The sequence below is a fragment of the Oryzias latipes genome, chromosome 16 (assembly GCF_002234675.1).
Source record: "Oryzias latipes chromosome 16, ASM223467v1".
Classification (NCBI taxonomy): Eukaryota; Metazoa; Chordata; class Actinopteri; order Beloniformes; family Adrianichthyidae; genus Oryzias; species Oryzias latipes.
Genome location: NC_019874.2, coordinates 29,519,965 through 29,538,484, shown reverse-complemented (window position 1 = coordinate 29,538,484; position 18,520 = coordinate 29,519,965). Strand labels below are relative to the sequence as shown.

Here is an 18,520-nt window from a genome sequence, read left to right as displayed (position 1 = left end):
TGAGTGTTTTGAACGTTCAGGTCTTAGAATGGTCAGTGTGGCTCTGAAACCATAGACAGGTTTTTGTCAGTCACATGTCTTTGTGTTCTTGGGGAAGACGCTGAACCCTTCAGCAGCAACCTCTTCTTCATCGGTGTGTAAATGTTGGTGCAAATGTGCAGATGCGAAGCTTTACCCAAAGAAAAAAAAACACAGTATACACGTTATTTAAACATTTATGTAACATTCATTTGCATTTTTAATTTCTTCATTTCAATAAATTATAGTTAATTAAGATGTCATTTTACGCTACTTAGACTTTCTGTTCACTCCTGATGTTTGTCACAGCAAAAGAAGCGAACATCGTTGAGGCTGGAGTCATCCAGGCCAAGCTGGTACTCCTCCATCTTGGTTTCAATGCCGCAGATTCCTCCCCCCACACAGTCCTGGCTCCAGTGGCCGTACTCCCCCCAGCTCATGCCGGGAGCCTCCAACATTGGATTGCTGCTGCAGCGGAACTTGATGTTGTTGACGGCCGTGTCGTCTCCGAAAGGGCCCTGGTGGGGCTCCACGCGCAGCTGGAAGGAGGTGAGCACGCCGCTGGGGCAGTACTGAGGGTGGGACCACTCACCGAAGCTGAAGATGCATGCAGGAGGATGAAGAGTAAGACAGGACAGAGTTTAGGACAGAGCACAGCTGCTATTGAGACCCGAGCTGAATCTTACAACATTTCAGAGCAAAATGTTGCTTTTTTAACGTTATTTCTTTCTCCAGATCTTAACAAAATATCAAAATGATTTTAAAACAATAGAATAAAGCCTAATAACTTCTATTAAAGTAAAGATGAAATCCAAATAATGATAACAATCCTTCAAACCACAGCTTACTGTCCAGTGTGGGATTCGACGTAGTACAGGAAGTTGCGGTTCTCATCTTTGGAGCAGATGAGGCGGATCCCGTTCAGGGCGGTGTCGTCTCCTCCGTACTGCTTGGACTCCACCTGGAGAAAGAAACCCTCGCTTTCATGGAAAGTTCAGACTGTGGACAGGAAGCAGCACCATTTGAAGATCTGAAGACAGAACGTGTTTTTGTTGTACATTTGCTGTATTTTTTAGATGTTTTAGAAGTATGTTTGCCAAGAACAGTTCTAGAATTGTATCTCTAGATCAGTTTCTAGAGATACAATTCCATTCTCATCGCACTTCCTATGTCTAATCAGCAGAAAATGTTTTCCTCAAATATCTTAAACTAAATAAAATTAACTAAAACCTGTGGACAAACTTTTAAAAATGTGTTATGTGAGAGAAAGACATCCCCTTTTTTAAATGGCCTAAACAAAATACCAACCATTGGATTTTTATTTGAGATTTTATCAAGACTGCAACTATTTTTTTATTTTTGTATTTCGTATGATACACCAGTTACATAGGGAGAAAGAAAAAAATATAAATGTATTATTTAGGATTTATTTTACATTTCAAGAGACCTAAATGAACCGAAATAACAACAAAAATATGTTTATTTGAATAAAAAACAACAGATGAAAACATAAATACAGCAATAAAAGCAACTTTTTCCATAAAGTTTTCACAGCTTTTAGTGTTTAAAGAAACTTTATTAATCTTCCAATCTTTCAAGTTTTCATCATTAGTTTGGGTTTATGACATCAAGCTATGTATTATTTTTAAAGCTAAATAAAATGTGCATCCATCTGTTTTTCCAGTTACCCGAACACTGAATCCAACAACAAAGAAGTTTTCCGGACACATCTCCGGCCAGGTCCAGCTTCCGAAGCGTTCTCCGTTGGTCACATCCAGCACGGATCGGTACTTTCTGCCGTTGAAGGTCGTGCCCGCTCGCTGTAGGAAGACCTTCTCCCCACAAACCCCGAGGGACAGCACGGCCAGCGTGGCCACGGCGGAGAGCAGACGCCACATTCTGACTCCACAAACTGTAAGGATCAGGGCAGCACCAGTTTCGAAGCTCTTATGAGACCCTCGTTCATGAGAGTGGTTCATTTACAGAGACACGCCCCTGAAGGACATGGGAATAAACAGCTGGGGGGGGTTCGCAGAAGAAAGTGTCTGTTCTGCAGAGACCTTCACAGCGGAGCAGCAGACCTCGTCAACCCAAAGCACAAAATCTTCGACCTCAAAGATCCATGAAAGGTGTTTGATGTTGATGCTGCAAAGTGTGCTGACCTGAACATCCAGAAGGAAAGATGAGGTCTCATAATCAGAGATACACATTTCACTGTCATACAAATCAAAAAGACGATTAAACCCATAAAACAAACAAGTACCACCATCTTCCTGTAGGAAAGCTTCATGAAAAGATCAGCAGCAGCAGAAGTGCCGAATGTCCAAATCAAAAGATGTTTCGGCAGTTTTCTTAAGGATCTTTTATCTGTGCCAATGTGACCTGTGGAAGGAAACGCATCTAAAAAAGGGAGAACTTTCCAAAAGTCTGGAACTTGACAGTGCGGCAAAGCCCAACGATGCTAAGAAAGCGGGTTTAAGGGACTCTTACAAACAAGTAAAAATATCATAAATCAATCAGATTCTCCTCCATGTTGGTTTTGGCTACTGATCGGGTCACCAGCGCGTCAAAGCTGAGTTCCTGATTGGTCAAGACAAATGCTTCTCCAAATTCCAAACATTTGTTGCTGACCTTTCAGCTTCTCCGATTTGGGATTGAGCTATCCAGCTGCTCACCAAAGTTCAGATATTTAAATATCGAGCTGAAAAACTTTCGGAGTGCTGCCCAAAACACGCTTCCACTGGAGAATCGTCCCGCAGCCGACGCTCAGAACTCACAAGCTCTGATCGCATCTGCTCATTGACTTAACACTGAAAACAGACGCTGATGCTGTACAAATGGCCTTCGGTGTGAATGCATCTCAGGATTAGGGCTACAAGCTGTATTATGACACCTGTCTGGTGTTTGAGATTAAAGATAAAGAGCAGAGATTTTTCTTATTTCACAGGCAGTTTTTAGAGCATCTCAGGCCACTGAAGGGTGGAGGATTGTGTGAAACATGTGAGGTTTGTTCTCCTTGTGAGGTTTGCAGAGGAAAGTGTCTGAGTGGGTGGAATGGTGAGGAAGACCAGACCTGACAGCTACAGTTTACTGCAAGTATTCAATGTTCAGAATCCTCTCAAACAGCATCATGAGTCCTTTCAAGAACACAAACCTCATTTTATACACCTTTTCTTTCTTCCAAGATCTTGAATGAAGAGAAGCGGCGTGTCAGGAAGTGAATTTCACAGCAAGGCAACAGCATGTGACCTTCCCATGCAGCCGTTTATCTGCAGTATGTCTGACTCACTGTATGCACGGCTGAGGCTGCTGTTGCAACATCTGGACTAGTTTTTCTTACAGAATGAGAGAGGGGTAAAGAGAAAATGTTTGCAACAGCTAATTATGGCCCGCACCAGTCATAGACTGCAAGGACCATATTGTAACTGGTACAAGGGTCGAACACTCAAAAAGGTCCAAAACGTCAAAAAAACGCGTCAAAACGCCAAAAAATGGGGTCAAAAGTCGCCCAAAGCACACAACGACACGACAATTGTGTAACGCAACAAAAATACACACACACACGCACAACACCAACGCAAAAACGTAAAAATTGTAGTCGCAAAAATGACGACAAAAGCACAAAAAAGCCCCAAAAAGCCCTCAAAAGACAGGTATAAAGCCCAAAAGACATGCCCAGCCTATAGTAAAAGACAGGCCGCATTGAAATACATAGGCCACCTGACTGTAAAAACTTCTATATTGTTTCTGCTTTGTTTCATTATTATTATTCTTCTTGTCCTATAACGGCGTCTTTGAGCTTAATTTTGACCCCCGCCACATACCCGAAAACTCACCAAAATTGGCACACACCTGGGATAAATTGAAAATGAATTTTTGGCAAAGAGAACGCCACCCCCCCGAAGTCGATGACATCACGGCGAGCGATCCCGTAAAAAAAATGAATGGGCCGAAAATCGCTTATGGCGCCAAAAAAAAATATTTTGAAATACAGTTACGAAACCAAAACACGCGTGTTGGAGATATCCCAAAGAAGTTATGAAATCATTATGGGATGCCCACACGACCTACGGCTTGGCGGCCATTTTGTGGCGAACTCAGAGAAATGGCGATTTTCGTGTTTTTTGACAATATGGGAAAACTATACTTTTGTTATAGCGATTTTCACGAAATTTCATACACATGCCACAAACACGATTCTACAACTACCAAAGAAGTTTTGTTGACCTTTGACCTTGGGAAGGGGCGGCCATCTTGAATTTTCATAAAAAAGCACCTTTAGTAACGTATACAAACGAAAACTCGTCCTAGGGATTTTTATCGATCTTTTTGAAACTTCTCAGGCATCAATGGCAAGCTACTGTGGACAAAATGTTGGAATTAGAAGTTGTAGAATTTGGAACGCGTGCGCGTGGCGAATTCGCAACCGTCGCCATTCTAGCTAGCTCGCACATATTTTATCGGAATAGCCTGAAACTGAAATATGCGATACCCTGGCCCACACTGAACAAAACGATGTCACATACGACAAAATCGATAAAGGAATGTGGCCGTGGTAAACAAAAAACCGTCGCAAAAAAAAGTGCTGACTCGGCAAAAAAAAATTTTTTCGGATTTTATTTTTAAGAATCGGCTAACGAAACCCAGATAACTTTGTCGGGTATATCCAAAGAAAGTCTTGAAATCATTACGTGATGGCCACACGACCTACGGTTTGGCGGCCATTTTGTGCCAAAATCTGCCATTTTGAGTTTTTCGCGTTTTTACACGATATGGAAAAATGAACTTTTTTTCGAGCGATTTTCACGAAATTTGACTCGCATGTCCCTAGCGTAAGTCTACAATCACCTTTGGAGTTTCGTCGACCTTTGACCTCGGGAAAAGGCGGCCATCTTGAATTTTCTATAAAAAACACATTAACCACCAGATTCAAACGTAAACTTGTCGTTGGAATTTTCTTCGATCGTCTCAAAACTTTTTGGGCATCAATGGCAAGCTACTGTGGAAAAAATGTTGGAATTAGAAGTTATAGATTTTGAACGGCGTGCGCGTGGCAAGCTAGCAAAGTGGCGCACTGTTATGACTCCCATGCATTTCAATACAATACAGTGAAAATTGAATGCATGCATTAATGCCTGAAACTGAATACATTGAAAAACACTGGATATGGACATATAAGGAATGTGGGCGTGGTTAGCATAAAACCACTGTTGCTAAGGACGACAAAAAGTTTACTTTTACCGATTTGTCCGAAACTGACGTCAATCTGTTCGTCCTCCCGAGGGGACCAAAACATAAAATGGTTGCTATGGAGATAAAATCAACAGAAAAGCCGCCATTTTGGAAAAAGTGGGCTTTTTAGTAACTTATGACATATAACTCTCACCAATGGAGGAATGTGTTTTTCTGAGTCAGTTGATGATGCTGATCGCTATGCTAGCAATTTTAGCCACATTAGCATAGCTAGCATAGTTAGCATAATTAGCATTTTAGGTAATGTGTTTTTCTGAGTCAGTTGATGATGCTGATCGCTATGCTAGCACTTTTAGCTATGTTAGCATAACTAGCATAGTTAGCATAATTAGCATTTTAGGTAATGTGTTTTTCTGAGTCAGTTGATGATGCTGATCGCTATGCTAGCACTTTTAGCCACATTAGCATAGTTAGCATAGTTAGCATAATTAGCATTTTAGGAAATGGGTTTTTTTTGAGTCAGTTGAGGATGCTGATCGCTATGGTAGCACTTTTAGCTATGTTAGCATAGCTAACATAGTTAGCATAATTAGCATTTTAGGTAATGTGTTTTTCTGAGTCAATTGATGAGGCTAATCGCTATGCTAGGACTTTTAGTCACATTAGCATAGTTAGCATAGTTAGCATTATTAGCAAATCCAGCCTTGACTAGCTTTTAATTTGTGGGCGGTGAGGGCGGAGAGGGTTGACGGTGGTGCGTAGAGTTGGGCGTGGAAAGCGGGTTGCGTCTGCGGGCCATACAACGCCGCTTGCGGCTTTAATTATCATTTTAGCCCGAAGTAAATGATTCCATGCAGGAGGCTTTGTGTTTGTGCCGTAAAGTAAAATTCCTAACTTTCCTTAGCAACCAATCTTTCTGCTGGCTACACCCAAATAATTTGCATAGCAACATCAGAAAGCAGACAGATGAGTGTATAGTGCGTAGTGGTTAGCACTCTCACCTGTATGCATGTGTGGATTTTCTCTGTGCACTTCAGTTTCCTCCCACAGTCCACAACATGCTTCATTGGTTCATTGATGGGTCTAAATTGCCTCTAGGTGTGATTGTGTGACCCTGCAACAAACAAACCCTCCGTCACTTAGCACTAGCAATACGCTCCAACAACCCCGTGACCCCAAAAGAGTTTCATCCGGCTCTGAAGATGGTTGCATGGATGGATGGAATCATAGTCCTAATTAATATTCACTGAACAACCTTTTTACATCATAACTACTTGGATCATAAGGAAAATCTCCTTATGTCTCTTGTCACTGCTTTATGGGGCTGGATGTTAAAGAGAAACAAGCTTAAGGTTCCCAAAAAAATCTGGGTTATGGTAAATTTGATCCTTTTGCATTATGTAAAATGCATTTCTGTGGTCTGTAGAAGCACATTTATCATGTGATACATCACACCCTAGGCCCCTAGCCTTCGTTTGAAGTAAACGAAGGAATGAAGTAAAAATAAACAACAGTGATGTATCTGACTGACGTTTGAGCATCATAGAAGCAGACAAGTGAAGTGGTTATAATGACTCATCCCAAACTGTACATGGAGTTTATTTGTTAATTCCCTGATGTTTCTATGATTTCGTGTTTTCTAACGAGGGATGTAACGAGTATCTAAATATGTGGGCGCGGTCTGTTCCCGGAGAATCAAGTACACATTTTTATTACTAAAAATACACTTCAGGCAATGTAATTATGGCTCTTAAATTGCAAATTTACATTCATGTTGGACTTTAATTAAATTAAACCAATTAAACAAACCCAAGGTTCTTGTTTTCAAAGTGAAACGATCAGTGTTTTTTTGCAGATTGTAGCTCATGGGGCTCAGACATTAACAGAAAAAGTGACCATATGACTATTATCCACCGAGTGATTTAATGTAAACATTAACCTCCATCAGAGGAAAAAATTCAGGGTAAGCTTCCAGAAACTGCCACTGGTAGATTTTCAGACACCACACATTCAGTTCCCACATTTCTTTGTCACATTTCAAACGTCCTTGGGAAAAACAGCCCCTCTACCGCTGCTGTGTGAATATCAGTGTGGAGCATTTATCCACCTCTGGTTGTCCGCTGTTGTGTCAGAAACAGCCTCAACGTGATAGGAAACAGGCAAAGCGGCAGACGGATTTTCTCCAGAACTAACAGTTTTCTTGATTAGATTTCAGCATATTTTTACATCAGTTTTGCAGTTTTTATACTCCAGAGATTTACAGTAGTACTAGTAGTGCATTCAGTGGACTAGTGTGAGGGTAGAGTTGCCTTTTTGTGTTGTGTTATCTAGCCTTAAATTATTTCAACTAATTTCACTGCTTTTTTTTTTGTATTATATTATATTATATTATATTATATTATATTATATTATATTATATTATATTATATTATATTATATTATATTATATTATATTATATTATATTATATCTAACATTAAATATTGTGTATAATTGTGTTGTGTTTGCTTTTCTAAATATGCGACTAAAACACAAATTCTGCAATATTGTAGTGCATGTAACATGTCACAATGACACTAAAGTCTATTGTAATCTATTCTATTCTATTGAAAAAGCAGTTTTCCACATTGTCAAACAAATGTATTTTAAACTCACAACTGTTTGGAGTTTTATTCCTAAATGGTTTATTTTCCTGAGTCACATTTGTGAGCGATAGTTTGTTTTCTTGCAGTAACACAGTTGAACACTAGATGGTGCTTTTGTCCAATTTAAGTCAATATTTCAACCATCTCCTGCAGGTTATTTGTCTTTCTTTTTTTTCTGGGGATAAAACTGTGATTAGACATCCTTGTGTCTCCACAAACCAAACAACATGTGGCTCAGATTTAAGCTGTTGAATGTAATTATTGAGTCTGGAAATACTTTCCTTTGTTTAGTCTTGGTGATGAGATAACAGGGAGGAATGTTAAAGAATGACAAGTAAAGAAGGACACAAATATATTTAAACTGACTTCAAGTATTTCAAAAAATGTCAAGTTTGCCGCAAAAGTTCCAAATAAAAACTCATCAAATTGAGTTTTATTTCATTTTTAACACATCCGTAAGTTAAAAATAAAAATACACTTATCTCAGAGACCTGCTATTGTTAATCTGATAAATGTACGTATATCCAAGGGAGTCATGGAGACACCTGCCAGATTTCTCCCTCTCACTGAAACCGGAGCAGGTGCCTCCATTCTTCTCGCTGATTCATGTTTGTTTCACAATTGATCAGCAAACAGAGCAGCTTTAGGCTCAGCCACAGGTATGTCTGTGTTTTTGTGCGCTCACTTCTGAAGAGTGATCTGTTACAGCGCCACAATAACCGGTATTTAAGCACAACGGCGACGTGCCAACAATGGACGCCTAAGCTCTCTTCATCACGCTCAACTTCAGCTTCTTTGAGAACAGTGGGCAGCTTAACTAATTTAGGGTTTTTCTATAAAAGCGTCTTTTTCAGACGCATTGTGTTGCATCGAGACACTTCATCCACAGCTTTTGGCATGAAAATCTGTTTTTCACCCACCTTTTTTTCTTGTAAAATAACAAGGAGCTGTGCTCTGACACGTTAGATAGATGCGAAAAGCTTTAGGGGTTTTTGTTTTCTCTGTTTGCTTTTATGCTTCGAAAATCCAGGTTTATACTTTAATCTTTTACGTTTGTGCAGATTAACATGTTGGGCTTCTGTGTCTCATTTGCTCAGGTAACCACAGGACAACAGGTGTGGCGGCGGCTCAAGCCTTAGTCACAACCCCCCCGAACAAGTGTAGTGGGTTTTGGGTCGTCCGGGCCTGTGAAAACCCTATCCGATCATCTTTTGATCCATTGGAAATTCCCCTCTGAGACTGTTAGGGTGGACTAAGCCTGAGAGGATTTCCCATCATCCCTTTGTTGAAACTCTCTCCCACTACCTTACGGCCCACCACACCCCCAACCTAACATTAGTTTTGCAACAAAAATGGCGAGCAATATCGGAGCTATCCAGCCGTACAGTTTTGAGCCAGATTGCCATCTTAGACGAGGAAAACAAATTGTAAATTTTACGTAACAACTACAATCTTTTTCCAACTGCATTTTTTTCATCTGCTCCTGATTCACAGTGATCTTAACAGAGAAATATTCAGGAATGCTTTTTGAAGTTTAATTTTCTTTATGTGTCCTCCATCATTAGAAAATGCCACAGTGTTCTTTGGAGTGGGTCTTCAAGGTGTGACAGAGTGAAAAGACAAAACCTTCAAAAAACTGTTTTTTTCAAAAAAAAAAAGTATAGATGCGAACCCTCTGTGTATTGCAACTTTATTTTTCAGAGTGCATGTAATGTAAGAAAGTAATTTGCAACATATGATGCTATGAGGGATTGGTATGTGGGAACAACAACTTGACTATTGGTTTATTCTGTAAGGATCAGGTTTCTTACTTTTAAGACAAAGCCTTATCCTCGATCTCCTCGATTCCACCTTTCTCCCTAAAGAAACTTCCCAAGGCCCTTTTTTTATGAACTCTGAGTTTTAATTCAGTGGTCGGAGCAGCCACGTAACTAAGGTGAACAAATCAACATGCATCAAAATTGAGTCATTGACAAGATCTGGTAGTTCTCCAAATTATAACTTCTTCTGAATCAGAAAATAAACAAAACTGAATTACCAGTTATCTAAATTACTTTATTTATTTTATTGTATTTTTTTGACTGTGGCCCAGTAACAAGTGGCCAATGGACCAATACCGGTTCGCGGCCACTGCTGTAACCCTTGTGCTATCCTAGGCACTTTAGCATTGGGAGTCGGGTCATCTGGACCCACTAGACAGTGCCCTGAACCTTTTTTCTTCAATGATTTGTGATCTTCACTGGTGTCCATGGATTACATGAAATCTTTCCACCTTTATCCACCTTTGTCATAGTAGGGAGAACAAGTCAATGTGAGGGTGGGGTCATCTAAGATAGCACAAGAGGTAATGGACCAAACTGCTCAGAAGCATCACGCAGTTCCCAATGGTGCTCATTTGAGGGCGCTAGTGCTAAACCAAGATGTGGGAAAAATGGGAGGAAAAAAACTCCCACTAATCTTCTACAGATCAGGAGGTGCCTTTATCTCCTTTCCACACCCTGTTTACAGTTTTTTGTGTAACATTTGTTACCACTTTAATGGTAAAATAGTAGACAGAGGGAAATGTTTGATTCATACAAGGTTTTGGTGAGTAACCCTTGTGTTATCCTAGGCACTTTACCATTGGGAGTTGGGTCTTCTAGACCCACTAGACAGTGCTCTGAACATTTTTTCTTCAATGATTTGTGAACCTCATTGGTGTCCATGGATTACATGAAATCTTTCCACCTTTACCCACCTTTGTCATGGTAGGGAGAACACGTCAATGTAAGGGTGGGGTCATAGGATAGCACAAGGGTTAAGGACATACACGTGTATCGGCCATTTTCTGATTAGGTCAGAGAGCGATGAAGACTAACAAACAACTCAAAACAGTCTGTAACTTTGCAAAGGAAATATTATGCTCCACCCACATCACCATGGCAACCAGCTGTCCCTGAGCACCAGCAGACATCTGCAGTACAAAAACATTTGGTCCACTGAGTTCGTGTTGACTTAGCTTCGTCTTGTGTCAGACAAAAGATCTGCTGGGTGCTCTGAAAAACAATCTAGACTGAACCAAAGATTAGGAAAATGGGGGGATGCTTTCCATTGCTCTGGAGAATTCTTGTTACAAGAGGAACAAAATACCTGATCTCACATCCAGAGTTTCAGATTTCACCAAGAAGTTAATGAAAGCGTTCAATTTCCTTTACAATGATTGAACATTTTACGGTGGCAGAATCTCAGCAAAATATGGACCATGTTGTGTGGAACATGAGTGTTTTTGGGATGTTTGCTACCAACCAAAATGTGTTTTGTTCCTTAAAAGCTCTATTTGCTAATCTGTTTGAGACGTTGTGTCATGACTAGCGTCTACCAAAGGTCATTTACCTCGTTTCAACTCTTGAAAAGGAATTATGGGGTGAAATGTCCAGATTACAAAAAGTTACAACTCTCCACACAAAATTAGAATGATAGTAAACACAGTCAAGAGCGGCACACCTTGGCTTCCTATAGCTATTCTTTTTTTGTTGTTTTCTCAAACAAAAACTGCTTCCGCCGGGGTGGGTTTTTGAATAGGAGGAGCTTGTACAGGTCTCTGTCTTATTTGACCAGATACAGGGTTAAGAAAATGTGACTTTTTCCTCTCAGAATCTGCTGATTCGTGGAGGCTGAATCGAGTTTGAGGGTCAGAATATATTTCTGCAGGGCAGACGAATCTTTCGCTGTCTCGTGATGTTTTTCTGCGTTCCTGAGGTCACCTGATGGGCCGCGGTCAATGCAGGGCTGTGCTGTCGTCATTGAAAAGTAATTCCATACTGATTGAAACCATCACGTCTCCTATTCAGACGCCTCAGGTCAGATGGTCCTCTAACCCACCTGGGCGTGGACTAAGGACATCCTGGAACCCAGTTCTCAAACAGGGATGGGTGAGATTTCGTGTGGAGACTTTTTAAAGCAAAGCACCTTTCTTTGTATTTGCAGTTAGACAATATCCACAACGAAATAACCACAAAGGAGAAAACAGATGGAATGCAGCTGCAATTTAGGTAGTTTGTACAGTTCCTGAGCTGGCTTGCTTCCAAAATCCATTAGGCTATTTACACATCAGGTATTTGACCATGGTTTAGCCCATGATGTTCACACTAGACCACTGGTCCCCAACCACCGGGCCGCGGACCAGTACCGGGCCGCGGGACACTTTGCACCAGGCCGCGGACCGGTAGCGGGCCGTGGGAAATTTTGGCACCGGGACGCACAGAAAGAAAAAATAATTTCCATTTTATTATTTTTTTTCCGAAAAAAACGTTTTTTTTTTAAAAAAGTGACCGGATTCTCTCTGTTACATCCGTCACACTTAACACACGTCAAAGTCGCGACACTAAACATCACATGATACACACCTTGCTTGCACCTCAACTCCCCCCCACCGGTCCGCGGTAAACGTGCCTTGCGTTGTACCGGTCCGCAGGGACAAAAAGGTTGGGGACCACTGCACTAGACAATCAGGGAGCAGCTTATTCTGCTATTTACTTGCGCATATCCTTCACCTATGCTTGGAATAGGTTTGGTGTGAAATGTCAAAGCGGTGCAAATCTTTCACAGCTCTATTCCGATATATGACTGACATGGTCTCATAGATTTCAGGCCAGACAAAAACGGCCGTTATTCATTTCTCCTCCATGACCACTTGTCAAATTGTTTGCACTTCTGTAAATTCAAAGGGACAACCTTTTATACGTCACTACCAATTCGAGGTCCTGGTTGGACCTGGTTTAACTTTCAACACCCACTCAGTGGTCATGCCTTTTGTACGTAGAGCCCAAAAACAGTTGTAGACATTTGTGTAGCAATGCAAGTGTTTTGAATAGGGAAGCCCAAAAGTGTTTGCACACTTTTACATAGACATTTCATTGGAAGGGGCCGCTTGAACACGCTTTGTTGAGGGGGGTTAGCTTTAGCCTGAATAGCTTGATCCTTCTATTTTACACTTAAAAGCACGTTGGCGTACCAACTTAAAACTTCGAAAGACGGGTCATCAAAAAGCGGTTTAAAGGAGTTTACAAAGCACTAAAGTTCCAAATGATTTGGGCCCTCTACCAGAAGCCTGTGAGCTTGAGTGTTCTCCACAGTATCTTAGCTGTTCCCAACACTGTACCTTTCTGGATCTGTTGTAGTCAGCCATCTAGTTTAGGGGTTACTGCCCTGAGTGTCCAATCAACACAAGCACCACTGTCACGTTCACCTTCAAGGTCTTCTCCAGTTCTTCTCTGAGTCCCTGGTATTTCTCCAGTTTCTCATGTTCCTTCTTCCTGATGTTGCCATCACTTGGTACCGCTACATCCACCACAATGGCTTTCCTGTGTTCTTTATTCACAACAATGTCTGGTTGGTTCTCCGTTATCTTCCCTTCAAGTCCCACAGGATCTTCACTCTCTCATTCTCTACCACTTTGACTTTGCGGTTTCCAGTTCATATTCTGTACACATCCTCCTTTACACTATTCCAGCCATTCAGTTGTGACGCTCCATGCATGTTTCCCCTGCCATTATCTTACACCCATTGACTGTATCAGAGAACTGTGTAGCAGTGCCTGTCTGTTGGGATAATACCAAGGTTATAATAGTTTCGGATTTTTTATTAGTTTTAGTTTTTATATCGTTTTGAATTTTTGTTTTTAAATTTATTTAGTTTTTTTAGTTTTTAGAGGCTGCTTTACTAGTTTTTATTAGTTTTTATTTTTTGAAATTGCTTCGTTTTAGTTTAGTTTTTATTAGTTTTAGTGTTAGTTTTAGTTTCTTCTTTTTTTTTTTTTGTAAATTAGGATATTTGTCAGGTGCATGATTCAAAATCACCAGAATAAGTATTTTATAATAAAAACTCATTCAAAGATACATTTTGAAACACTTATTATTCAGAGGACACAAGGACAACCATCTTTAAATTAAAATACAACAGCCGATAACAGCATTACGTTATCTGCTCTCGCTTCTATTTCGGGGGAGGGCGGGCGACAGGCTAGCTTGTCTAGTTACTGTTGATTTGCGTTGTTGTGTGCGCTTTTTAAATGTACTTTTAGATTCGTAGGGTTTTTCCCTTTGAAGAGCGTTCCACAAATGTTGTCTCCTGCTTCGACTACAAGGCACTTACTTTAGTTTTCTATATTCAAAAAAGTCCCAAATAGGACTCTCCCGCTTTCTCCCAACTTTTAATGCAGCCATCACGCTCATGTAAATGTCTATGACTACGCTAGCCGGCAGTGTCTGATAGACATCATGTGACGTCACAGACTACGTGATGCCGTAAGGTTCAGAAGATACACAGTAATACTAGCAGGGTGAAGTAAATAGACTTTATTTCAACCCAAAAGACTTATGTATTAACAAAGACGAAAACGAAGTATTTTTTGGGGTTAATATTAGTTAGTTTCAGTTCGTTTTATACACACAACAAACAGTTTTAGTTAGTTTTTCGTTTTTTTTTAAAACTCTCGTTTTTATTTTTATTTCAGTTAACGAAAATGGTTTTTCAGTTCTAGTTTTAGTTTTTTCGTTCGTTTTCGTTAACTATAATAACCTTGGATAATACACAGTGAATGCATTCCATTCTGAAGCCACTAGTATTATTAACAGTCCAGTATAATTTTCTTTATCACGTACGCAAACTGTGGTTTGATTTTTATGCATTTGTGTTTAGACTGTTTATGTTGTAATTGAGTGTTTTTTGGACTACAAATATGGCAGCCAAGAGACTTCCTGCCGGTGACTTCCTGTCTCTCAGGTGTGTGGCTGATTAAAAACTAATTACAGCACAAGGAGGAGAGAAGCCAAGAGGAGGAGGAAGGAGAAGCAAACTGACTGGGGTGAGGTTTGACTGCCGCTTGAAGGATGGATTAGCAACGGATAGTTCTAAGAATTAAAAAGCTGAGGAATATACCGGAACTTCCTGCCACCCTTCCTAAGGTCTTCCTTCACCAGAAAGTCTCAAGATTTCCATCACAACTGATCCGGTAAGAAGCCGTTGACCATCAGAACGCGGACGGAGCGTCACAGGCCCCATTATATTTGAGACTGCTTTGTCCAGAGGGACAAAAGACGCCAAAGAAACTTTAAAGTACTGTGTAAATAAGAAAAAGTCGGGGTGTATTTGGGTGGTGGTTTCAACTTAGGGTGAGGTTTTTTGTATATATGTATATTTCAAAATAACAACGTAAGTGGGAGACATCATTGTGTCATGTTGGAGTTGTTTGGTGTAAAAAGAAGAAAAAGAAACAAACACAATTAAAGAAAGTAAAACCCTGATTATTTTTTGTAAATACTCATATTTAATGCTGAGTGGTATAACTGGACTGAGTGACTCCTCCTCCCTGGCATTCCAAACAGGAAGTTTGCATTGATTCCAAGAAACCAAAATACCATAGGCTCCTATAGAGAAATAAACAGCTGTTACTCAGTCATTCTATTGGTCAGAATAACCATTCCTGCTGTGCTACCTTTTATTGACATGTTCTTGATAATCCATGGTTTTTCTGTAATTTAAGTTATTCACGTTATAAACTGACCAATCAGATGCTTCAATAAAAGTAAGTGGAGCCTCCTGGGCCCCATGTCCAACGGTCAAAATATTTGACAGATTTTCAAGTGGTAGGGGTGTGGCCTTCCGACAAGCTCACTCCTGATCGGCCAGAGTGATTGCTGTAGAAATGATGACTAAAGTTAGACCAATCACTGCTGGCAGTGTCTGTATCACGAAAATTGACATCTGAATTGACTCATTTGGTTATAGCTGGAAGTAAACCCTTTGCTTCGGGTGACGTCACACCAGTTCTCACATACAGTCAATGCTTACACCCTATAGTTATGTGCTTGATTGTTTCAGGCGCCTCTTTGCACAGCCTTCACTTTTGGTCCTATTCAATTCAATTTAGTTTAAATTAATATAGCCCAATGTTACAACACTATTTTACAAAACATAAAATCGGTTTTAAAATAAACTGGGCATCCTTGCCCTTACACCCTCCTCGGTAAGAACAAACTCAAAAAAAGAAAAAAAGATTCCAGGAATACAAAGAAGAAATCTCAGGGATGTCCACATAGAGGAGGGATGTTCTCCCAGGAGGGACAGGCGATGTACCAGGACTGTTAAAGAAGGGTTAGTTTATCTAACTCTACAACTACATGTTTGAATAGTGTGGCAGATGAGCTCCATCCAGATGGAACTGGGGGAGAACTGGGGGAGGGGAGTGGGAAAGAGGTGCAACACATGATTCTGCACTGGACCAAACAGAGACATGGCGAACTTAATGATAAATGATCAAGAATTAAGGAGAGGATGTGGAGAAGTACATGAGAATAGTGGACAGAACCCCAGTGCACCATACTTTATCTAGTGTGGTGGACAGCAGAGATACTCCAGTCCCCTGAAGCTCCTGAGCCCCTCGCAGAAGTCGTCTTCTTCAGTTGCTAATTTTCCTCTTTTGTCTCATTACAGACATTGCAGTGTTTTCTAAGTTTCTCTGTCTCTTTCCTGTCTTTCCAGACCCCAAACTTTTTCGCCTGCAGACTGCCTGTATCCTATGAGAGCAGTTGTGACTATTCTCAGTATGAGGCTGTCAAGGTTATTTTTGAAAACACCACACAGTATAAAAAAACAGAGCCCAGTACGATTTCGAGCGAGGAGAGCTTGAGACCGACAACCGTTCGACACCTCTGCTCCAAAAAGCTCTGTGGATGTCTGTCCCAGCTCGCATCTTTAGTCACAATTAGGTTGCCCTGGTTACACGAGGAGTGAAATACCTAAAGGTTTCAAGGTTAGTGGTTATCAGTATTCTGTCGTATCTTCTCGCTGCACCCACGGGAGGGTCAGTCTGTTTAATCAGCTTGCGTTCCAGTCTCTCATTTCTTTCTGGTGACGTGATCTTCTTTTCTCCAGACGGCACACGGGAAAACCCCACCACAGCAAATGTAATTGTGGAAGACAAACAGAGGTTTAAAAGATGATATAGAAGATAAAGTATGTTCATCCAACAGGGGCTCACATCAGTAAACATATGATTTGGACTGAGTTTGACTTTTAGGGTCAAAAGAGTTTGGAATTACTTGGATGATAAATATTAATAGATTTGAAGTTTCTTTCTTTCTTTTTTATTAACACCTGTTCACAATTTCAGTTGCTTTCTAAATAAGGCCATTTAAGTTGGAATAAAATCCCTTGTGTCACCTTACCTGATAGGGTTCTGGCAGGGTCCTCTCATCATTGGTTCAGTTTAGACCCTTTCTGCGTTTTTATTTATTTAATTTTGCTGTTATTATGCATCAGAATGCCAAATAAATCTGATTACGTGTTCTTCAATATTGAAATATAAGAACGAGGAGAAGTTCTGACTTTTATTGATGTCAAAGAATTCTGAGAATAAAGTCAGAATTATTTAAAGACGAAAAACTCAGTTTCTCACAAACTTGAACTTGAACTTTGAACTCATTCAATAAAAATAATTAGAAGGTGAAAAGAACATCTTTTTGTCCTGTCTCGGCGTGCACATAAATGCCTGGGTTTATATATGGACAAAATATATGACTTATTTGTTTTTGTTCCGTTGCGAACTTTTTGGAAAGAAAATAAACAGTAAAAAACAACAACTGTTAAATTTTCCTGTCTTTTTACGTATTTAACGTCATAAATACAATTTATGTTCTCTCATTATGATAAAAAAAAGTCTAAAAACTCATGGTTAAATTCTAAATAAAATATGGACTCTTCTGTTGCCCCTCCTCAAACGTCTGGGGTAAACGCAGCAGGAACACAAACGTTTGTGCTCCAAAGATAGAAAAGCCACAACCACATGATTACAGAGCTGCATGGGTGTTTCCAAATGACAAGCATCCATTTCCTTTTCTGTACGGCGCTGCGTTCAGACCAGCTGTTCCGTTAGATTAGCCTTAAAGCAGCAGAACCGAAACAGATCATTTCCATCTGAAAAAAGGCGTCGGTCGCTCGAGCCTCACATGGTTCTGGTTTCCAGAACAGCTTTGGGACACAAAATTAATCAGACAATTAAGGGAATCAAGGTTCTTATTCGATAAGGCAAATTAGTAACCTTGACAAAACAGAAAAAGAAAAGATATTTTTATTTCCTGTCAAGAATTTCATAAATAAGACTTAAGAATAGATTTTTTTTTCTTATACTTTAATGGAAAATGGAAAAAAATGTAAATGAACATGAATATGAAAAAATGAAATGAGGAAACATATTTTAATCCTCTGAAGATGACCAAGTGGATTAAAATCATTAACAAAAAGACACATTTAAATATCCCAGAAGAAGGTTACTTATTACAATTGAAAAAATTAAAATTAAAGAGCAAATGTTTGGCTTCTTTTCAAGCAAAAATTCAGTTTAATGTGTAGAGAAGACCTTTGTGTTTTAACATTTGATATTTCTATTTCACAATTTGCTCTAATAATTTATCATTAAAGACATTTTTTTGGCAATGCTTGGCGAACATTTTGTCTTTTTATTTACTTCAAAATATTCACAAAAGCGTAGAGAAACATACAATTGCAGTTTGCGTCCGGCTGGAATAATACGGCACCGAATCTTTCATATATTGGAATAGAGCTGTGAACGACAAAGCCTTTTGATTCACCAGATTGACCCCAGCTTCATCATTTCCCATCAAGTCT

General features: G+C 39.9%; 1 protein-coding gene across 1 annotated transcript; it reads right to left on the bottom strand.

The window, feature by feature from the left end:
- Positions 1–198: 198 nt before the first annotated feature.
- LOC101154977 (vitelline membrane outer layer protein 1 homolog) lies at positions 199–1,970 on the bottom strand. The gene is made up of 3 exons (XM_004078387.4): positions 1,707–1,970; positions 867–979; positions 199–615 (listed from the first exon to the last, which is right to left on the bottom strand). Exons 1-3 carry the CDS (start codon positions 1,914–1,916, stop codon positions 306–308), a joined length of 633 nt encoding a protein of 210 aa, XP_004078435.1. The 5' UTR covers positions 1,917–1,970; the 3' UTR covers positions 199–305.
- Positions 1,971–18,520: the final 16,550 nt, after the last annotated feature.

Bases quoted from the DNA above. Each gene is read 5' to 3' on its own strand.
- LOC101154977 (XM_004078387.4), bottom strand. From the start codon at position 1,916: ATGTGGCGTCTGCTCTCCGCCGTGGCCACGCTGGCCGTGCTGTCCCTC. The intron at 980-1,706 runs GTAACTGGAAAA...TTCTTTCTCCAG, and splicing joins TTGTTGGATTCAGTGTTCGG to GTGGAGTCCAAGCAGTACGG. The intron at 616-866 runs GTAAGCTGTGGT...ATGCATCTTCAG, and splicing joins GTCGAATCCCACACTGGACA to CTTCGGTGAGTGGTCCCACC.